Source organism: Tiliqua scincoides, chromosome 3 (assembly GCF_035046505.1).
Source record: "Tiliqua scincoides isolate rTilSci1 chromosome 3, rTilSci1.hap2, whole genome shotgun sequence".
Classification (NCBI taxonomy): domain Eukaryota; kingdom Metazoa; phylum Chordata; class Lepidosauria; order Squamata; family Scincidae; genus Tiliqua; species Tiliqua scincoides.
The window spans coordinates 209,650,707-209,674,112 of NC_089823.1; the positions used below are offsets into that span (position 1 = coordinate 209,650,707).

General features: G+C 43.2%; 2 protein-coding genes across 3 annotated transcripts in view; both read left to right on the plus strand.

Moving 5' to 3' along the window:
- The first annotated feature begins 451 nt into the window (after nt 1-451).
- RNF7 (ring finger protein 7) lies at nt 452-5,681 on the plus strand. 2 transcript variants are annotated; one of them, XM_066620845.1, is made up of 3 exons: nt 452-712; nt 3,240-3,287; nt 5,176-5,681. In XM_066620845.1, the coding sequence occupies exons 1-3, from the start codon at nt 542-544 to the stop codon at nt 5,230-5,232; spliced, it is 276 nt and encodes a 91-aa protein (XP_066476942.1). In that variant the 5' UTR covers nt 452-541; the 3' UTR covers nt 5,233-5,681. The 2 variants fall into 2 exon arrangements, with proteins under 2 accessions (XP_066476942.1, XP_066476941.1); XM_066620844.1 differs by having other exon boundaries at nt 462-719.
- A 4,710-nt stretch (nt 5,682-10,391) lies between these two features.
- The window catches only part of GRK7 (G protein-coupled receptor kinase 7), a 40,420-nt gene continuing 27,405 nt past the window's right edge, over nt 10,392-23,406 (plus strand). Inside the window, exons 1-2 of the mRNA XM_066619747.1 lie at nt 10,392-10,994; nt 11,590-12,027. Of these exons, the coding sequence (XP_066475844.1) occupies nt 10,392-10,994; nt 11,590-12,027 (1,041 nt within the window). The remainder of the gene's footprint in view (nt 10,995-11,589; nt 12,028-23,406) is intronic.

Genomic DNA, 23,406 nt, shown 5'->3' on the forward strand with positions numbered 1-23,406 from the left:
CACACTAGACGCTGTGCCAGAACCACCTTTCAGAGCGCGATACCATAGTCTTTCGAGACTGAAGGTTGCCAATACTGTATTAACAACTACAATTTATATACCTTCTTTCTTGTCATTGGCTTGGTCCTCTGACTTTATTAAAGTCGGTTTACATAGGCAGGCTTTACTAAGGCTGCAATTCGATCCACCTGCACCATGGCCTCTAATGGGGCTTACTTCTGAGGAGACAGGCCTAGGATTGGGCTCAGAGGCTACAATCCTACCCACACTTACTCAGGAGTAAGCCCCATGGACTCTAACGGGACTTACTTCTGAGGAGACAGACACAGGCTCTACCCACCCTTCTGGCCCCAGCCCGCTCCTGCCGCACAGCCTGCGCGGCACTCCTGGGCGGTCCTCCAGCCCTGTCGGAAGGCCAGGCCAGGCCAGGCCAGGCCCGGTCGCCGCCTCCGCCTGCCGCCGGGGGGAGCCGCAGCGCCGGCTGTGCTCTGCGCCGGGAAGCCGGGGGCGGCCGCTGCCGCCGCCGCCTCCTCCGCCAGCCATGGCCGACGTGGAAGACGGGGACGAGCCGGGCCTGTCCGCCCCTCACGCGGGCTCCTCGGGCTCCAGGGCGGGCGGCGTGGACAAGATGTTCTCGCTGAAGAAGTGGAACGCCGTGGCCATGTGGAGCTGGGACGTCGAGTGCGACACCTGCGCCATCTGCCGCGTGCAGGTCATGGGTAAGGCGGCGGGGGGTCGCCAGCCGCGGCCACGCCGGGCGGGCTCGGGCTGCCTGGGCCGGGCCTCACCTCCTCCTCCAGGAAGCGGCCCTTCGGGGCGGGCGCGGAGCAGGCCGGCTCGGTCCCGCGTCCTCTGGGGCTTCAGGAGGGCCGTCGCTGAGGTGCCCAGCGCCCCCCCCCCGGGGCACACGTGTCAGGGACGTGTGGTGGGTGGGGAGGCAGGTGAGGCAGAGCCTCCCCTCTGGAGTCCTTCGGGAAGCACCGCGGCCGTGTGAGGTACCCAAGCAGTGCGCGTGGGTTGTGGGTGCCTCACACGGCCGCGGTGCTTCTCGAAGGACTCCAGAGGGGAGGCTGCCTCCCCACCCACCGCACATCCCTGGTGTCCATTAGTCCGCAGGGCGTTGATGGCCCTCTCAGGAGACACAGGAGCTCACTATTGCCAGGCACACCTGGAGAGGGCAGCACAGCAGCAGAGCTCCAAGTGCTCACTAAAGCCACTCAGGGTATTGCAGGACCTGTAAAGGCTGGCACATTTATTGCAGTCTTCAAGGTGTCACAAAGCTTGGGGGTTTTGCCACAGATGGGCACAGAGAACTGGCAGCTGCCTCTTCCCTTGAGTGACAATTTTTAAGACCTTGGGATCGGCTCAGATACCCTTCCAAGATTTGGAAATCTGAACCTAGGTAGAAGCACTGCTAGACCAATATATAAATGAAATATTTCATTCTGGTGCTAACCTAGACAGATAATTGACACTGTTGCGTTATCAGCTAGTCAATTTACAGTACTTAATGTATTCCCTTAAAAAAGGTTACCATATAGGAATATGGTGTGATCACTTATAACTTGCATACCCCCCAAATAAGTGAATTGGGTGAAGTGACCAAATAGTCATGATGATAAATTGCATAGATTATATATCACGAGACCAAACTTTGCACTGTATTTTTTACAAGTCTTTGGATTTTTTTCTGCCTTAAAGTATTGTCTGTGGTTTTAATATAGTTTTAAAAAAGATACTAACTATGGCTGAAGAGACCTAATGTGTATTCCCCTTAGCAGTAGTAATGCTAGACCAGAGATTTTCAAGCTTTTTTGTCTCATGGCACACTGACAGAGTAATAAATTGTTCAGGCACACCACCAGTTTTTTTGACAATTAACAAGGCACACCATGCTGTTGGTGGGGGGTTCACATCCTATTACTAATAAATTACCCTCCTCCTCCCACGGCACACCAGTGTGCCATGGCACTGATTTAAAATGGCTGTGCTAGACTCTCAGGCCTCTGATGATGAGACTCTTGAGTTACTACAAATGCACTTTGCTTTTCCTTTGCCCTTGAAGAAAAGTATTCATGCTGGAACATGTTGAGCTCACACACGCATACAATGTCATAAAATTCATAGAGTGTTAAGAGCTGGGAGGGATCTTGAAGGTCATCTATCTCAACCCCCTGTTCATTGTGGACAACTGTCACAGCAGCCCTGTCCAACCTCTCCTTGAAAGCCTTCAGTGTGGGGAGGAGCCCACTGGTGCACAAAGCAGACTGTCCTAGTGTCAGTGCTTACAGTTAGGAAATTATTCCTTTTGTCTGGCTTAAATCGCCTTCCCTGTAGTTTTAACTCATAATTTTCCCTGTAGTTTCTCTGTAGTTTTAACTCAATACAAAATAAATATTCATTTATTTGCACACTTTGAAGTTTGTTTCCCTCTCCTTTCTTTCTCCATTGAAAAGTGGAAACAATGTTTTTGACTGTGTGAACCCTGAATCTCTTGGGTTGTGCCCAATGACTATTGTTTGCTCACTTGCACATCTCCAATATCAGGGCTCCAAACCCTGGCGCACAGGCCAGACCCAGGGTTTGGAGAAAAAAAAAACACCATTCCCCCAATATGTGGCGCTTACTGTTCTGCATTCCTGTGCCCAGATCAGCTTGAAAGAAACACAGTACCAAGCAGAATGGTAAGCACCGCTCAAGATGGGGAGGGTTTTTTCGAGATACAGCAGTTTCCAATTTGGAGACCTCTGTACTATATTGTAGTAAGTCTCTCTTAATTTTACCAGCTCCCAAAGTATAATGTAGGAATTACTGCTTTTATTTTGTCTTTTGCAATGCATAAGAGTCCTGCTGGTTCATACCAAAGATCTATCTAGTCTTCTTCTTTCTACAAACTATGCTAATTTTAAAATGTTAAGTTGTGGGAGTATGGACAAACCCAAATCTTGTAGTGTATGATTTAATGAGTGAAAGAGGAGTTTGTTTCTAGTGAGTAAGATAGGATTACAGCCCAAGTCTTACTGAATATGATGGGTTTACTTCTGAGTAAAATAAATAAAACCATTTTCAAACACCTCTAATCATGTCTAAAGGGTTGGGTTGCATATGGTCCCTCTGATTACATGACACAGTATGGGTGCTCAATTAATGCTTTTCAGAGATTGTAGATGCTTTAGAAAACTAATGTTTTAGAGTTGCATCCAAAACACCAAATTTAGTCTGTTCTTGTTTACATCTAGATGCCTGTCTTAGATGTCAAGCTGAAAACAAACAAGAAGATTGTGTTGGTATGTTGTGATTTCATTCTCTTGTTATTCAACCAAAGGCTTTCTCCTAGTGGGGTGCTTCTTAAAGTTTCAAGTAAATAGCTCTTTATTTTTACACATCAATAAAACTCAGTAAAGCTTCACTAATGTACAAAGACAGACTGTTGTATAAAATATTTGACCATAGCAAATCTGCAATTAATCCTTTTATATGTGTGTATGTGGTCCTGAAGAACTAGTTACATAAGCTAGAATGCTGAATTTGGGGAGCAAGTCTTCTGTTATATCTTCAGGCAAGTATAAGAACTTTTTTAAAACCAAAAAGCTTTATTTAGGTTTACAGTTTATTTTTCTTAACTGAAGTGCTTGAGGTTTCAAGGATGATCTTGCATTTTTATGAATATGGTTTCTGTTTTAAGAGAACTTCAAAGAATTGAAGTTATCGTAGCAAGGACAGAATTTAAAATGTGGAGCATGATTTCTGCCAAAATCAAGCCCTTCAAGTCCCACTGATTTTATGCTTAGTATGTTGTACCATGCTGAAAAATTGAACAGTAAGATTTCTTGGGGATCTAGAAATATTGTGAGTGTAAAAAATTACAGAGTGATTTTATGCTATTAAACATCTGGTAGTTTTAGCAGTAGGCCAGCTGCTGTTAGCCATATCTCTGTAATAGCAATAAACAAGGTGAAGAAGTTGAAAACTGATACTTACTAGCTTGACATTGTCGTTCAGAATTCACAGTGCTGATGCTATAATGCAATATAATATGTATACTTCTCAGCTTTTTATGAGCAAATAGTGTATGCCTTGCATAGTGGGGCTGTATATGTGGTATGATGCCTTTAAACATTGGTAACTGCCCATATATGGATTGTGGCCACGAAGAATTTTCCATGGCCTCTATACATGTACTATAGCAGTTGAATTGGCTCTGAGAGGAAAATTTTGTGGGGATCCATTCTTTGGATGAGAAACAGTGTCAGTGCCAGATTGGGGTGGGAGCTGTTGGGCAAAGCCCTTTAGGGGCCCCTCACTGGTACTCCCCTGTTATTTAAAGTGTGTGTGTATGTGTGTCCTTCTTTTGGGAGGACCAGGCGAACTGGGGGGTAGCTGGGGGGTAGCTGGAGCCTCTCCCCCCCCCCCCGGGTGGACATGAGTCTCCCTTCTCACTGTGGTGTGAAGGATGACTCGTATCCATTGCTGCTACTTGCTCCCCACCATCTCCTGCCTATCAAGTCTCTAGGTTGCCTGGTTGGTGCGTTGGGTGGGAGATGCACTGTGCAGCAAGGTTGGAGACTGGAGATTTAAATCCAGGAGATTTAAATCGAGCTGTTCAAGGAAGAACAGTGTGCTGCAGCCGCTGTACCTATTACCTGGTAAACACCCCTGGCCAGGGATTCCCAAGCAGTGGAGGAGGGAGAGAGGGAAGCAACGCCAGCAGCAGATCAATCAGTGGGCTATTTCATGATTACGTTCTCAATCAGGCCCCATGTGCAAAGCTGTCCCTGATGGGAAATATCAGCTTCAGTTGCAAATCTTCTACATACTGTAAAGCCTTGAGGCAAGTTCAGAACAGTTGCTTTGACACACTTGTATTAGCCCAATGGACTTTTGATTTTCTTTCAACAGCAGACATTTCCCACCTGCTCCAGTGTCTTATCGCAGGCTCCACTAAGCAAGATGTTAGGTGGTCTGCTGTTCAAGAGACAAAAGTCTAAAGCTTTGTTGAATATACCAAACTAGTTGCATATTGCCTTGTATTCTGCTATACTTATTTAAGTAATGCATATACCATCTTTTTGCAGCAATCTTAAGGTGGTACTGAGAGGAATTGTAATATCTGAATATAGTATTTCTCATAGATCAGTTTTAACTGCAGTGTATCTTTTTCTCTTTTTCTTTCAGTTGTCTGGGGAGAGTGTAATCATTCATTCCACAATTGCTGCATGTCGTTGTGGGTGAAACAGAACAATCGCTGCCCCCTCTGCCAGCAGGATTGGGTGGTTCAGAGAATAGGCAAATAAAAGTTTGCATGACAGTTCTTCTGCTCAACCTCTGTTGGCTGAATTTGCAGGCCATGTTCTGCAATGAAAGAGGAAAATTCACGATGTGGCAGAATCCATGTTGTTTATTTAGACCTATAGAGTTTTATGAACTTGGATTTGAAGTCTGTATTTGGTTTACTGGTCTCTTGGATCCATCTTCAGAAATGATCCACAAAGGACATAAGTGCACAGTATTGAAGATTGTATCTAAATGTTTCATGTGAACTTTGTACATTTGGTTGGGAATGTTTGGTGGCTTATAAGCCTGTAGTTTACTTACGTTCAAAGCAGTTTCAGTTAAATATGCCACTCCCCCCCACCAAAAAACCTGAAAAATTCAGCTAAAATAAATCATAGTTGATTATGCATTTGTTTTGTTTGCTTTCATTAATATGAAACATTTCATTTAGGCATTTGTTTCTATTTTGCTCATAAGGTTAAATTAAATGTTCTGACCTTTGAAAACCACATACTTGTTTCCTTCAACTTGCAGTGTTAAATGGCGTGAACATTTTAATAGAGTAGAAGGTTTGATTCTTAAAACAGTATAACTTAATTGAAAATTATCAATTAAAAAAGTTTATTGTTAGAGACACACATGGTAACCAGCAATTGATAGCCTTTGCAGTTGCATGGTATTCATTTTTTCAAAGATAGGCAAATATCTCAATAGCCTTACTTGAAACTGCTCCTGCAAGCACATGGGAGATTGACCTTTCTGACTGCACTCCAAAATATCTTCTCTTTCAGAGGGAGCAGTAGAAAGGAATGAATGGAGAACCCCAGTGCATTTTCCCTCACAGTCTTTGCATCACAGTCATTATATTTGACAATGATTATTAAGCTTGTTTTTCTTTATACTTAGCTATGGTGCCCAAATCTGATCTGAATTATAATAAAAGATAAAGACAGTGTGAATATATCTTTTGGGGGTAGCTGGTGCTTTAACACAAGCACAATATGTATAGTAGATCATACCAGTTGTCCATGTAGCTTGGTGTTTCCTGCAACTAACCAACCAAATTTATTTATTTGAGTCTGCAATAAATTATTTATTTATTGAGTCTGTAAGACTCTCATTATGTGTGGTGAGAGTCAGAGAGAAAGGTGGGATACAAATGTTGTTGTTGTTAATTGTCCTTTCCCCAAAGATTCATACAGGACACATTCCAGAAAAATTTAAAACACTTTTGCTTGTTCATTCCAATAGGACTTGGAAAGATCACAACCTGTTTTGTCTTTTCATAGATTTGGGATCATTGTAGTAAAAATGAAAACATTTAAGATAAGTTGTATTTAACAGAATTTCATTGCTATTGCAGGGGATATGTTGTTCATAAAATATTTTGTCATTTCTGACAACTGGGTTCTGACTCTCCTGTAACTGAAATTCCAAACACACTTCTTAGGGCCAGCTGTACTGATAGGTGACCTTAAGTACATGTCTGGACTTATCCTTACTCTACTTAGGAAGGACTCTCCCCTCTAGTTCCTTTCTATTACATATACTTCTCCCTCTGAAAAGCAAGAAAAGGCCTGATGCTGCAGTAAAGCATGGAGGAGCTGAGGAAACGACTGCAGCATGAGTGAGAAAAGAAATCAATCTGAGCCCCTGGGCTCCAGTGAATTTATCCTTTTTGGGGATAGGAGACTATCATGTAAAATAAATATCCTTCCATTTCTGTTCTGAAGAATATTGCCATTACTATGTTCTCCTTAGATATGGTATACCACATACTTTTTTTTGTCAGCTCTTGGCTCTGATGTGATTAGCCTATTAAGCTACAACTTGTAGTTGAATTTCAGTTTCATTTCCCTACATTTAAATGCTCACCATTCTGTTTTGCTCCCGATCCAGGCTGCAAGATAGGGGAGAAGAGGACTTTGACCTGCTGTTGGTTGAAAACGTCTCTTCCCCTGCACTTATCCATACTGCACTACTGCTAATGGCAATGTTCTAGAACAGGGGTGCCCAAACCCCGGCCCTGGGGCCACTTGCGGCCCTTAAGGCCTCTCAATGTAGCCCTCAGGGAGTCCCCAGTCTCCAATGAGCCTCTGGCCCTCTGGAGATTTGTTGGAGCCCACACTGGTCTGATGCGACTGCTCTCAGTGTGAGGGCGACTGTTTGACCTCTTGCGTGAGCTGTGGGATGAAAGCTCCCTCCACTGCTTGCTGTTTCACGTCTGTGATGTAGTAGCAGCAGCAAAGGAAAGGCCAGCCTTTTTATAGGCCTTGAGCTATTGCAAGACCTTCATTCATTCATATAAGTTCATCTTTAACATATTCATTTATGTAAACTTATGTAAATTTATTCAAATTTTAAATGTAAATTAATTATTTTTTCCCTGGCCCCCAACACAATGTCACAGAGCTGATGTGGCCCTCCTGCCAAAAACTTTGGACACCCCTGTTCTAGAACACTGGTTCTCACACATTTAGCACCAGGACCCACTTTTTAGAATGAGAATCTGTCAGGACCCACCAGAAGTGGTGTCATCAAGCACGAACATTTTTAACAATCCTAGGCTGCAATCCTACCCACACTTACCCAGGAGTAAGTCCCATTGAGTATCATTGTTAAAATAATATACAAAGTAGCTTGTTAAAAGTACAGGTCTGTAACATTTCCCCAAATGCAGTCACATACTATGGTAGCATCAGGTAGCATCAGGTCTAATAAAAATAAAACATTGAAATGAATGGGGACCCACCTGAAATTGGCTCATGACCCACCTAGTAGGTCCCGACCCACAGTTTGTTTCTAGAGCAGTGTTTCTCAATGTGGTCATGTGGAAGGATTTGGCTAGGGAATGTAGGTTTGATATTTATTTAAGTATAAAAGTTTCAATTTGGGCTTCTCTGGTATTTATAATGGATTGTCTGCAGTTTTATGGAGAATGGGGGTTAGAATGTCTGCTTGGGTGTGATGACCCATCCACTGCCACCAAAATCTGTGCTCTCTTTTTTTTGTCATGAAAAACCACTTACCTCTTCCCAGCTGACCTTTAATCCTCAATTATGGCATTTTTAAACTCAGAATTTTGCCCCATTCACATATGCTCTTTACTTCTGTAATTAAATGTTTGTGGAAAAATTCAGGAAAACTTTTGCATTTTTCAAACATGATGGGACAGATTCTTTCCACAGTTATCTTTCATACAACCAGGACCATGAGGGCACAGATCAGAATACATCCAAAAGCAATGGCAGAATGAACTGACTTTCCTCCAAGTGTCTGCTATAGATTACATTGTACGTTGAAGTTGATACATATTAATGCTGCATAAAGTATACTGAACACTCTGCAATGCACAAAAGTGAATAATGCAGTCATCTGTGTACTTCAGGCACCATGTGAAAAATGTCCTTTAATATGGGCCTTTGTATTAATTTGTACATTGCAGTGTCTGCCACAATAATAGCACAAAGTGTGCCTAAGCAAAGATTGGTTTCAGGAGCTATGTGCTCACTGGCAATCCTAGTGGATATTTGGTTGTTCTGGCGACTAACAAAACTGTTGAAACTTTCTGACTGCTTAGACAAGTCATCATTGTTTGCATGATAAATGCACATGAGAAATGGAAAACTGACATTTGAAAATGTTTTCTTCAAATGACAACCAAGCAACACAAGTTCCTACGGGCATACTGGTTGTAGCAGCAATCCCTTATAATGAAGTTTTAGGACATCTAAAAATTGGTTCACTACCAGCTCCCTTTATAAAGCCCTATTAGTTTAATTAGAGTCACAAAGAGTTGAAGTAGAAACTTAGTTCAGAGTATGTCTTTAAATTTCAGGAGTCGAAAGTTATAAAACTGAAGTTTTGTTTTGGTAATGAGAATTATAAAAGCATGTAAATAATAGCTTGAACTATTTGGGTAATTTCCACCTCTGCTTTGTTGTGAAGAGAAAAAGACTTCTGATTGTACATGGGATCCTTATTTATAGAGCAGCAGTTGTTCTTTGCTTATAGTAGTAGTAACTTTATTGTCATTGTGCGAAATTTATGCACCTGTGAGATACAAGCATAAATATATACTACAATTCCAACAATCACACTCTACACGCTCACCCACACATTCTATACAACATGCATCATAATATAAAAACAGTATAACAGACCATAATGCCCAGGAGCACAGTAACAACTATATCGCCTTATTCAACGTAATTATAGCTATGGGATAAAAACTGTTCAGGAATCGTGTGGTGTGTGCTCTAAAGGGCTCTTGCCCTTGGTTAAGCCGATTTGTGTTCTGTGATGGGAGCTGTCTGTGACAGTAGCAAGCGTTTTGTGCAGTATAAAAGAGCAGCTTACAATACTGACATTTCTCTGGGTCTCAGCTGTGGAACAAGAGGTAGGCTTTTAATTCCAGGACTGATTGATGATTAGGAACAAAAAACACCTCAGTCTTGATTTTCTCCAGGTTCTCAGCCTCTGTTTCAATCATTCTAAGATGTGAGAAGATTATTTTGTTTTTGCTATTTGTTTTTGCTAAATGTTTTCTATTGCAACGTAACAAAATGCAGAAACCATCTCAAAAGACACCTCTTTCAAAGAATGTGGATGGCAAAGAACGGGCATGCTTTGACATATCTATAAGGGTTTGACACGAATGGTGTGCAGGAGATCATAAGCTATTTGAAAAGGCGAAGTATCATGCTCTCACTAAACGTGGGGTAGATGCTGAGGTCAGGGTGGTGTAAGAGAGGTGCCTACAGAAGAACCTGGTATACTTTCAATGTAGGGAGGGGGTCTGAATTAAGAAATGTATACCCAGGCAACGAGGTTTTCCCGGGATGTCATCCTTTTAGCTATAGATAGCAAACTCAAAGCTCCTTAGAGAGAAACCTCTTACCAGCCACTTTCCATGAATAGTACGTTCACCTAAAGATACTTACTGAAAATCCTTGCGAGGTATTTAATGCTAAAGCAGTCAGTCTCCCAACCATTTCTCAGAAGGCCACACCTACACCCAGGCAGTGGCGCGGGGAAAGCAATACCAGGGCAGCTGCCCCAGGGCTAGCCAGTATTTTTGCCACTGCTAGGTTTTTCTAGCCTCAGAGACCGCCAAGATGTGTGACATGGGGGGACTGGATAACCTGATCGCCAATACGGCATACCTGCAGGCCCGAAAAAGTGGAGATGCTGACCCCAAGGAGATGCAAAAAAGGCGCAGGACCCTTGCATTGCCCAAGATTGAGGAATGCGCTGAAGTCAGGCAGTCTATTGTTGTGGATTATGACAGCATTTGTGAGCAACAGCCCATTGGCAAGAGTTTTTTCCGGGATTTCCTGTACAAGGTGCCTGAATACCTGTTGGCTAGGGACTTCATGGATGAAGTAGCCAGCTGGGATGTGGCAGAGGATAACGTCAAGGAAAGCCTCCTAGAGGGTATGGTCAACATGTACCTGAAGAAAAGCAGCAACAGCTATCTGAAATTCATCAGTGAAGACCTGGCCAACAAGTGCCAGTCAGCTGCCAAGAGTGATTTTGAGAAAGTCTTACAATCAGCCAGGGAAGAGACAAATGCTTTCCTTAGAGGAAAACCCTTTGAGGACTTCCAAACTAGCCCATTCTTTGATAAGTTCTTGCAGTGGAAAGCCTTTGAGCGGCAACCTGTGAGCGAGAAACTCTTTGAAGAGTTCAGAGTGCTGGGCAAGGGAGGCTTTGGAGAGGTAAGGAGCAACTCTGCCTATACTTTATTATACCATGCAAGGAGTTGCATAGTGCAATGAATGGCCTTCAGGAGACAGCAGACATTGAGCACCTACCTAGGTCCCTGCTTATGCAAGATCTTGTAATGCAAACCTATCTTTGGTCCTTTCCACTGCTTATCAAGCCTGCATTTAAATCAGGAGCATTAGGCTGAGGCTTATTTTTTTAATTTGTCATGTTCACATTCCTTCCTCCAAGTTGCTCAGAGTGGGTTATTTCATCTCTAATGAGATTAGTAGATCCCCTACTATTGCTGCTATTTAAACATTCAACAGTGCACAGGGCATGGTAGAAAACCCAGAAGTTATTGTACATGGTCGTGACCTGGTCCTGACCATCTAAGACTGCAATCCTTAACACACTTACTAGCAAGTAAGCTCCACTGAACTCAGTGGTACTTTCTGCTGAGTAAACAGGCTTTGGTTGCACTGTAAACAAGGTATTAGGATGCAAACTGAGCAAACAGATGTTATGGTTGAAGGTGACAAGTATTCTCTCCAGTTTCCATCCCATGTTGCTTATAGACTTTTTTCCTCTTGAAACTTGTCGCTTTAGGTTTCTGCCATCCAAGTGAAAAATACTGGCAAGATGTATGCCTGTAAGAAGCTGGACAAAAAACGACTGAAGAAGAAAAATGGTGAGAAAATGGCTCTGCTGGAGAAGGAGATCCTTGAGCAAGTCAATAGCCCTTTCATAGTCACGCTGGCCTATGCTTATCAGAGCAAAACTGCCCTGTGTCTTGTCATGAGCCTGATGAATGGAGGGGATCTTAGATATCACATCTACAATGTAGGTGAAAGAGGCTTGGAAATGGACAGGGTCATCTTCTACTCAGCTCAGATCACATGTGGGATCCTGCATCTTCACTCCATCAAAATAGTCTATAGGGACATGAAGCCGGAAAATGTCCTCCTGGATGATAATGGCAACTGCAGATTGTCTGATCTTGGCTTGGCGGTACAAATCAAGGATGACAAACCCATCATGCAGAGGGTAAGTGAGAGTTCATTTGTACAGGGCTGCATGTGGGGTAGGTGAAGCTCGTTCTATTTCGAATGCACTGAGCCCGGACTTTAATTCCTTTAGGATTTGTTCCTCACTAAAGACCTTATGTGGTCATTTCATTCTAAGTGACAGGTTTCTAAGAGGATTTCGTTAATTAACCATTTCAGCGCTCTGTGTGGTGACTTGACTGGTATGCCTACTTAAAAATAAATATAGAACTCACAGAAATAGCCATGTTCTTTGCAGTATTAAGCAGATCAAATGGTTTGTCAACTAAATCATTTCAGACTATGAGGAGTGATAATAACAGAGGCCATGTTGGAAAATGGTGTTAATGTAACAAGGACTCACTCTATGTGAAAAGTAGTGTGAAGTCCATGGAGAGGTTTGGTTGTGCAAGCTGTATTTTAATGAATGGGAATTGCACAAGAACACAATTGCTTATTTCAGTGGAGCTTGCACAGGATAACTTCCTGCTTGTTGTGTCCCTGTATAAATGATTGCTCTCCTCTAAATTTTTTATTTTATTGGGTCTTATTTTATTTACCTGCTAGCCTGCCACAGATCAATTTGTGCATTCCAAGGTAAAAGGTGCAACAAGCAGGTGGGGGGGGGGGAATACTTTGCAGAGAGCTGCCCACAGACCCTAGATAATTCAGCCTTAACTTAAACCACATGCTTATACTGGAACACAAAAGCAAAACAAAAATCCTCTAATGTCACTAGGTAGTTTGACCTGGGGAAAAATTCTTTCTCAGATTCAATTCTGATGAGCATGAGAATTAATCCCTCTTTCCAGGGATGATTATTGAGCGACCTGCCAATATCAATGTCTCTAGATTTAGTAGATTTCTCCTGGTATTCCAGAAAATTTCCTGACACCAAAGCATTCCATTCTTATTTAAATGGGATGCAGTTCCAAAATCTGGGAAGCACTGGACGCAAACCTGTGGCTAGCTGCTATAATACTATGACATTCATTGCTTTGCTCTTTCAGCTATTTTCAGTTATAGCCACTTTTCAAATTTTGTCCGCATGTTTGCCATGTGTGCGGCCACATTCCTGCAACCCCACGAGGCCCCAGCAAGGCAGGGCAACTTCATGTGCTGTTTTCTTTTGAGCTGGTTTTGGCCTCAGCTACTGTACCAGCAGGAAAAAAAGGAGTGGGCTCGGCGTGCTGCTGGCCCAAGTGCTGGCAAGCACCAGCCCCAAGCCCAACTCCCTCAGTGAGGAAGAGAAATGCAGCTAAGCTGAGGCCCAGAAGCTGCATAGCTCTGCAGTAAGCAACCGACTTGCTGTAGAACCACGCAGGGGAAGCTGGGGTCTGGCAAGGTGGGTGATGCCTGTGGCAAGTAACCACCTGCCCAGAATGTGTTGTGGTGTTGAAAAAGCAGTGGCCATGGTTTGCTGTTGGAAAAAGGCACCAACAATTGCTGAACAGGCCAGGCTCCATTGCTGAGGCCCCAGAGTGCCTACTGCCCTGTGGCTGGTGGGCTGGCAACAGAACCATCACAAGCTGCAAAATAGATCCAAAGATGCTTTAATATATTCACAATGGGTCCTAAGTGTGGTCAGGGCAATGCTTTGATATTCATCCATTTTTTACCACTGTATGCTACTACTGTTGTCCATGATCTGGTCCCTAAGTAGACAAAAGTGAAAGGTATTGCTGTATCTGAAAAAAAAGATAAAAGTACCAGCTGGCCATTTTTGTTGCTGTAATTTGAATTGTCTAGTACAGTGGTTTCCAAAATGTGGGTCCAGGGCCCACCTGTGGTTTGTGACTCACTTTTTGGTGGTTCACAAAACTAACAGGCCAGATGAGGCTTTGTGCATCAAGTGTTAACCTGCTCCTTGCAGGGAGACTGCTGCTCGCCACAGAATCCTGAGCAGCTGGTAAAGTGAAACGTTTTTTAGCTGGGTCCCAATGCAAAAAGGTTTGGGAACCACTGGTCTAGTAGTACGACCATTAATAGCTTTAATATACGAGTAGTACGACTCGTATATTAAAGCTTTCTGTGATGATTAGGAATTGATTCTGATATAAAGTGCTCAACCCTTAATGGCATTGACAAGAAAGTTATAATGGATGAAGTAATCATGATAGGCGCATCTGGTATATGGTGCTGTATTTACATTCTCTAATGCACTTTATTTATGTAACTATTGAACAGTTTGAATAAAGATGAGTCCATAATCACTGCAGATAGTGTCAATATTTCACGTAGTGCAGCAGCAAAAAAATGAATAGCTGGTCCTCTTCTAGTTGGCTGATAAATGGTAGGACACATAAATGTGCCATTTGTACATTCTCCAATATTCCTTTTAAAGTATTTTTCTTGTACTACCACTATTACTATAAATAAATTACAATAAAACTATAATTAGTTTTAATCGTTATGAGCTAATCCTAACAAAACAATAGTCCTAAAATAAGCCACAAATATAAAGCCACTGAAGAATCACAAAAGGTATTTTAATTGTATTTTAATAGCATTTTGTTATTGAAATTTGGTTAGCATTTGGTTTTTGAAATTCCTAATACATCCATTAGAAGAAATCTCATTATGTTGTTCAGATCCCTCCCATCCATTAACCAGATCCCACAGAGGTCAACCTTGAGTAATTTCTACTTACACTTCTTTGTATAACTATCCCCCAAATCAGATGGATCTTCTGAATTTGTATGGTCCTATCCTATCGCTTGTGAATTTGTGGAGAGAAAAGCCTTCCTCAGACACAGAAATGACTTGTTAGATATTTGTTGACAGCAGTAATGCATAAAACATGAATGATTTAGGGCACGATCCAGGCCCAGTGGTGTTGCGAAAGTGCCATAAAGCACTTTGCCTCCACCAAGAGAACTGGGAGGCTGGCCCAAACTCATTTGGACTGGCTCAAAGGTAAGCCCGCACTACCTGAATCAGGCCGGTGGCAGAGGTCTTGGGGGGGGGGGGGTCTGGGAAGGAAGCATTTTGGGAGGATAGGGAGGGTGGTGGGCAGAAGGTGAGTGGGGTGTGGGTCCAGGATCCAGCACTTGTGCCAGATTCTAACCTCAGTCCCAGGCAGCCCAGAGCAGCTCTGAGCTGCACAAATCTGTGCCACCCCTTAAGAGGTGGTGCAGATCCAAGTAACCCTATTGGGGCTGCTGTGGCTTTACCCAGGGTAAGGGAAAGGAATTCCCCTTACCCTGGGCAAAGCCACAGGTGGCCCCAACCCTGCTCTGGATACAGGGCAGATACAGGTTAGGACTGGGCTGTTAATCAGATAAAAATCTTCCCCTAGAAATAGTAACTGATGAAAACAATCCCCCTATGTAAATATGCACTGACTCTGTATTTGAGGTTTGGAGGTTCCCCACACGGAACCAAAGTTCACAGAAGACAGACACTTGACATGGCTTTTGTATGGTTTGCAGAAGGTGGAGATTCCCAAGTGGGAAGCCAGATGTTCAGCTAGCTTTTTAATGTAAATGCGGATGCATTTATCCAGCTTGGTTAAATTAGTGCTTTTTGATTCTGGTGTGCTCAAAAGCAAGAATTAAACAGCTGACTGTTTCCAGTCTTATTTTATGACAAGACTTTATGAGTAGAGTTTTTTTTATAGTATATTTGTGGTGAAGAGAATAGGGAGAGAATATGAGAGTGTGTGCATGATTGTGTGTGTGTGTGTGTGTGTGTGTGTGTGAGAGAGAGAGAGAGAGAGAGAGAGAGAGAGAGAGAGAGAACGAGAACGTATCTGAATGAAGTCTTAATCGTTTGCCCTGCATAAGAAGCAGAAGCACAGGTAGATTATCCCTTATCTGGACTATTCTGAAATCTGCATGTTTTTGCCAAGATGTTCTGTAGTGTGGGCATTAGTTCAGGTACAGGCTGAAAGTTCTGTTCTTTGCTGCGTGGTATTTACCTGTACAGAAATAGTTGAAAAATGTCAAGAAGGCCAGCAGACATCCATATGGGTAACATGAAAAGAGCAAGAAAGCATTTCTCATTATATTTTGTAATTATTTCAAAATCCAGACAAATTCAAAATCCAAACACCTTCCTGTCCCAGGCAGTCTGGATAAGGGATATTCAACCTGTATAATGAAAGACATGAGGGAAATGAGAGACATTACGCTGTCTGATTGCTTTCAAAATAGAATCCCAATTTTTTATCCAAATCCACACTAGGTGAAATAACATCAAAAGGTGAAAGGAGGCATCTCAGCTTTTAGTGTGAGAACAGGTGCAGCTTCTAAAATAAAATGATTAAGGCAAGAACTTGAAGTGTCTCTGAGCAATCTGTATGTACTTAGTGCTGAGAAGTCACATCTGCTTTGATCAGACACCAATATGGGACAAGGTTTAATGCCTCATTTTTTGGTCAGCTTCCAGCTTTGACTACTGTTTTCTCAACTGTCTCCTCTAATGCTTGCTATGTTGTTGTAGCTAGGGAAAAGAAGTTGTTAATGGGTAGTGAATTAAATTTTGGGATTCTCTTGTCAACCTAGGAAGTGAATCAGAATTTACTGTGCCTTTGTTCAGTCCCAGCAGTGCAGTGATCAGGCCATGGCCAGATCTAAAATTCTGGGGAGGGATATATGTTAATACTTTGTTCTTGGGTACCCTGGGCCCCTTTTCCAGTATTCCCAAAAAGCTTATTGTCTCTACCACCTTCTGGTCAGGCAATGATGCCCTCCAGCATCTGACAGGAAAATCAGTGTACTTATTTTATGTGACATGAATAAGCAGTTAATAAGATGGCATTCAGCAGGAGTGAGCCATGGAGACATTTTTGTATGTTAAAAATTCAGTATCCACATTATTATCTCAGTTTCTGAATTCAGTACGTATTAGCAAAGTTGAAAAGTCTGGTATCCAACCCAAGCAAGCAATGTGGTACTCGTCAGAAAAGTACTATAGTGTAACACCAGTATCTGCAGATCTGGCATCTGCAGATTTGACTCACAGCAGATGTTGTGGATACCAGGGAAAAGCCACTTCTGGTTTGCTCATCAAACCGGAAGTGGCTTTCTGGGGTCCTCAGGATGCCTGCGGAGGCCCATGGAAGCTTCTGTGGGCCACAGAAGGCCTCCCAGAGCCCTAAAAAGCCTGTTTGTTTGCCAAACATGGGGTGTCCTGGAATGGCTCTCCCACGAATTAAAAGGGCTGACTGCATTGTGAAGTCAGCTGTACATATCAGCAAACATAGCTGCTGGAATTTTAAAGTTTAGCTCAAAACAGGTACTTTTTTACATGGGGAAATATATACTTGATATATAATCCTATGCATGTCTGCTCAGAAGTAAGTGCCACTGATTTTAGAGGGACTTACTTCCAGCTAAGTGTGTATAGGAGTGCACCCATAGAAGAATGTGTATTTAGAGTTCAATTTGACTGGCTTCTACTCTGAAGTTCTTAGCATAATGGTTAATTCAGTCCTGATTGAGGAGTACCTAATATATGCCAAAAATGCCTCAAAGAGAACAGAATATGCTTTGGATAATCAGACCTAATTGTCAACCTTCTGAGATTCAACACACAGATGCTCTCTGTCCACTTACCAGTGTGTTTTATGATAGTGTTTTCATGTCATGGTGAGCTGTGGGTTGTTCTGTTCTGCCTGGAAAGGTGTGGTACAAATGAGTTTATGAGTAAAGAAATAAAACATAATTTCCTCTGTGTTATATATTTTAATGGTTAATCCTCATGCAAAAAAGAATACTGTGCACAGATGGGAGATGTGCCTAGGAAGTTCCTTTACTTGCAATTGGAGTATTGGACTATCTAGCCTAGTATCATCTAATCTGACTAGCAGTGGTTCCCTATAGTCTCAGGCAGAGATCTTTCCCTTCATCTGCTACCTAATCCTTTTAATTGGAGATGCCAGAGATTGAACCTGAGACCTTTTGCATACAAAGCATGTTCACTTATGCTCTCCCACTGAGCTATGGCCCAAAAGTGTACGGAGGACTGCACCAACTGGAGAATACAACTAAAGATTACTTAGTGTTATCATTATGACCTTAGATATAAAAAGAAGTAGTCCATAGATTGGTTTTTATGGAACATGTGTAATTCAATGAATGTGGAACACTGAGGCAAAGTTAAGTCTTAGTTTCAATGACAGGAAGATAAACACGTGCTTAACTTTTCCACTGAAATCCATGGAACTTTAAAGTGTTTAAGTTTAGCTTGACTTAGGACCCAATCCAGTCCAATTTTCCAGCACCAGTGCAACCGCAATACAGCCCTGAGGTAAGGGAACAAATGTTCCCATACCTTGAGGAGGCCTTTGTGACTGCACCCCCAACACAGGAAGCAGTGCATACCCCTTTGGCACAACAGCTCTGGCACTGGGAAATTGGATAGGATTGGCCCATGAGCCTTTGATAGCTTAGATTATTCTTTTACGATTGGTATCTTGAACCATGGCCCTTAGTTACACACAAAGAGAAGCCCAACATGATATTGTCTTTATTTGTTGCTATGAGTTGTTTACAAGTTTCTCGACTTCTGAATTGTGAAATCATCTTATCTCTCAATACACTGATCAAACTGTTGTTTCAAACTTTATTGTAGTTAAGCTGTTGGGAACCCTGAGGTTCCTCAGAAGATTATTAAGGTTCTTCAGTGAGAATGTCTGCAACGGTGGACAAATGTCCCTGAAAAATAGCTTGCTCACTACTGCTGATATTTCTCTGCAATGTTCAGGTGCAGGAGAGTGTTGGGGGGCACTTTCAGCTCCAATGGGGAGACAGTGAGGCCAGGGCCTGACATGAGCTGAGTGTGTACCTGAAAAGATACTCAAGAGTCCTCTGCAATACTTCTAGGTTTCCATGGCAGGCATGCAGAGGTTCTTCACCTGATAGTCTATACGGAAAGATGGAAAGTCCAAAAATACAGGTTTTGGAAGATTATTTTTCCCTCAGGTGAAAAAGGCAAATAGAGAGTCCTTTGTTATCTTATTATCTGCATCATGTATGGAGCCAGATTCTGCTCAATACATTTTTGTTTGATTTTAACATATGATTTTAGCTTTGTTGACCTTGAGCTATTGTTGTGAGATTGAGATTTGGTGGTGTGAATGAGCATGACACTAGAGCCAGACCTGGAGGCACTGCTTAGCCAATTGCCTGGAATGAACAAAAGAGGGTTAACAAATGTCAATGGCCCAAAAAGCTACTTGAATGGGAGCTTCCATCTGCAATATCTCCGGATACAAGGGTTTGTTACCCTGCACATACCTGATCTTGTCTGATCTTGGAACCTAAGCATGGTCAGGCCTGGTTAGTACTTGGATGGGAGACCACCTGGGAGTATCAGGTGCTGTAGGCTTATACCATAGTCTTTCAAGACTGAAGGTTGCCAACCATCTCCATCAGAGATCTGCAATCTCACAACAACAGCTCAAGGTTAACACAGTACATCTGCTCAAGTACATCCTATCACTGGAGGGGGGGGCAAGACGTAAGGTGATTCCCCCCCCCCCCTTGGGAGTGAATGAAAACAAAGACTGTATGATAGATCCTGGAAGAGGGAAAGAGAGTTGGGATGGAATCCTAGAGAAAGGGCTGGCAGCTAACATGCTTAGATCACCAATGTAGCTGATGTTGTCTTCAGGAGTGTAATAACAAACCTCTGTAATTGTGAATAAAACAAATATTGCAAAGATATCATAAGCCTCTGAGGACTTTTAAACTCCAGGCAGTACTGCAGGTCCTAGAATGACTCTGCTCTGATAAGTGGGACATGAGCACTTAACAGTGTGCATTACGTTCAGACTTAGGGATGTCAGATATGGCCATCAATGTGGATATTTTTACTGGAAATAAGGTTTATCATACTCAGTGGTTTCATGTCATTTCTTAACATCCACTTGCACTCTAATTAGAAGAGCTCTCAATACAATCAGCCTGATTATCTGGATTCTGGATGGTTGGGCCCAGTTTCCCTGCACCAGCTTTGCAGGGGAAATTTGGGAGAGGATAAAAATGATCTTTTTGGATTTTAAGAAGCCTGTGAGAAGGAAGACAGGAATTTGTTACACTCTATGGTGGTATTAAATTTCCATTTTCAGTCCTTTTCTAACAATTCTGGAAAATAGGGGTTGTAACTCTCACATGGATAACATGGCAGTCAGCTTGCAAAAGGGGTGTTTATGCAAATGCAGATATTTCACTAGCAAAACTCTTCTCTGGCTTGAACTGTTAATTGGTAAAGGTGAATGTTATAAATATATACTTATATACAAACACAGTACTGGATAGGGTTCTGTTGACATCAGACTCTGGTATACTGGTAAAACACCTTCAGAACTCAGCACAAATGTCTTTGCAACTTTTACAGAGCTACATTTTATATGTTTTGAAGGACATCATAATATTTAAATAAGGGGGAAAAGCATGTCTTGGTTAAACTTGTGTTCAGAATGCCTTTTTAACCCCCCCCCCATACCTACCCCAAATGTTTGTTTGCCTGTGAGATTCCGTTTCCTAGGAAAATAAAAGAAAAGCTATTTTAATGTTGTAGGAACTGCTATGTCATTACAAGAGGACAATGAAGAGCTGGCTAGAGGTCACAGTTGTGAATCTTAGTATATTAGTTCTTACACAGCAGGCCATGGATCATTCGTACGTTGCATAGCCATTAACTAAGAGTCTGCATGAGTTATTTCTCAGTCCTTTGAAGCTATGATTGTACCAAAAACCATATATGCAGCACAGGTTTTTGTGTTAGCTTCTTCTGCCAGATCTATGAAGGCTATAAAGAGTGGCTGTTGTTGTTCCCTGCATTTCTCCTGCAGTTGTCTAAGGGAGAATACCATATCAGTGGTGGACCTGTTGGCTCGGAATCCGCACTGTGATTCTGGATAAACGCTCTCTGCAAGTACCTGGAGCCTCTTTAGTGCAACTCAGGCAAACAACTTTCCTACAACGCTAAGGAGAGAGATGCCACGGTAGTTGTTGCAGTCACCCCTGTCGCCTTTGTTCTTGTACAGCGTGATGATGTTTGCATCCCTCATGTCTTGAGGTACTCCACCTTCTCTCCAGCAGAGACAAAGGATTTCATGCAGCTCAGTGACGATGATCTCTTTGCAGCACTTTAGGACTTCAGCAGGGATGCTGTCTTTTCCAGGTGCCTTGCCAAAGGCAAGGGAGTCCAGGGCCATGTGAAGTTCTTCTAGGGTTGGTTCACTGTCAAGCTCCTCCAGCACAAGCAGGCACTCAATGTTGTTCAGTGCTTCTTCGGTGACTACATTTTCTCTGGAATATAGCTCAGAGTAGTGCTGCACCCAGCGTTCCATCTGCTGCGCCCGATCCTGGATGACCTCGCCTGCGGCAGACTTCAGAGGGGCAATTTTCTTCTGTGTTGGACCTAGGGCCTGCTTGATACCATCATACATCCCCTTGATGTTGCCCATGTCAGCTGCTATCTGTATCTCGGAACAGAGCTGGAGCCAGTAGTCATTAGCACATCTCCTGGCAGTCCGTTGGACTTTGCTGCGAGCAGCTCGGAGGACCTGCAGGTTGCGCTCACTGGGACAGGCCTTGTAATCTGCTTGAGCTCTCCTCGAAGGCTTTTGACCTGGTCAGCAGGGATGGCCTCTTCAAGATTCTCCCCAAGATTGGATGTCCACCCAGGCTCCTCAGCATCATCAGATCCTTCCACAAGGACATGAAGGGCACTGTTGTCTTTGATGGCTCCACATCAGACCCCTTTGACATCCGAAGCGGCGTGAAGCAGGGCTGTGTTCTTGCACCAACCTTGTTTGGGATCTTCTTCGCTGTCCTGCTGAAGCAGGCCTTTGGAACTACAACAGAAGGCATCTATCTCCGGACCAGATCAGATGGAAAGCTCTTCAACCTCTCCAGACTGAGAGCAAAGTCCAAAGTCCAGCTGAAATGTCTGCGTGACTTCCTCTTTGCCGACAATGCAGCTATCACTACCCACTCTGCCAAAGATCTCCAGCAGCTCATGGATCGTTTTAGCAAGGCCTGCCAAGATTTTGGACTGACAATCAGCCTGAAGAAAACACATGTCATGGTTCAGGATGTGGACTAACCTCCCTGCATTACAATCTCTGCACATGAACTGGAGGTTGTCCATGACTTTGTGTACCTTGGCTCAACAATCTCCGACACTCTTTCTCTCGATACCGAGCTAAACAAACGCATCGGTAAAGCAGCTACCACGTTTTCCAGACTCACAAAGAGAGCCTGGTCCAACAAGAAGCTGACGGAACATACCAAGATCCAGGTCTACAGAGCTTGCGTCCTGAGTACACTTCTGTACTGCAGCGAGTCATGGACTCTTCACTCACAACAGGAGAGGAAACTGAATGCTTTCCACATGCGCTGCCTCCAACGTATTCTCGGCATTACCTGGCAGGACAAAGTTCCAAACAACACAGTCCTGGAACGTGCTGGAATCCCTAGCATGTATTCACTACTGAAACAGAGACGCCTGCGTTGGCTCGGTCATGTCGTGAGAATGGATGATGGCCGGATTCCAAAGGATCTCCTCTATGGAGAACTTGTGCAAGGAAAGTGCCCTACAGGTAGACCACAGCTGCGATACAAGGACATCTGCAAGAGGGATCTGAAGGCCTTAGGAGTGGACCTCAACAAGTGGGAAACCCTGGCCTCTGAGCAGCCCGCTTGGAGGCAGGCTGTGCAACATGGCCTTTCCCAGTTTGAAGAGACACTTGGCCAACAGTCTGAGGCAAAGAAGGAAGGCCCATAGCCAGGGAGATAGACCAGGGACAGACTGCAATTGCTCCCAGTGTGGAAGGGATTGTCACTCCCAAATTGGCCTTTTCAGCCACACTAGACGCTGTGCCAGAACCACCTTTCAGAGCGCGATACCATAGTCTTTCGAGACTGAAGGTTGCCAACTACCAACTTCTGCTAGAGTGCATAGCATTTTTGGAGTTGCCCCTCCTCCTGTGTGACCACTCTTTTCTCTCTCTTTTTTAAAACACACTCTAGTGCTCTGCCTCCCAAACATTTTAGCCCCATGATCCACTTTTTAAAACAACAATCTATCAGGTAGTGGAAGAAGAAAAAAGAGGTCTGAATGTTATGTAAAAGGAAGCACAGGAAAAACTATTTAAGGCTGTATGCCTAATCTCATCTGATCTTGGAAGCTAAGCAGGGTCAGGCCTGGTTAGTACTTGGATGGGAGACCGCTTGAGAATACTGGGTGCTGTAGGCTTATACCACAGTCTTTCGAGACTGAAGGTTGCCAACCAACCAGAAATGGAGAATATTTTTAAAACTTCAGAAACTAAGGTTGAGTATATAAAAAGCAGCCATTTGAAAACAGGTATTTTGTCATTTTTCTAGTTCTTTTTCATCAACTCTGGAATCTCCAAGAATTGCAA

What these genes read in the sequence shown, in the direction of transcription:
- RNF7 (XM_066620844.1), top strand. Translation starts at nt 542, where the DNA reads ATGGCCGACGTGGAAGACGGGGACGAGCCGGGCCTGTCCGCCCCTCAC. An exon ending in CTGCCGCGTGCAGGTCATGG is followed by an intron (nt 720 to 3,239) that starts GTAAGGCGGCGG and finishes GTTTACATCTAG; the next exon opens with ATGCCTGTCTTAGATGTCAA. An exon ending in CAAACAAGAAGATTGTGTTG is followed by an intron (nt 3,288 to 5,175) that starts GTATGTTGTGAT and finishes TTTTTCTTTCAG; the next exon opens with TTGTCTGGGGAGAGTGTAAT.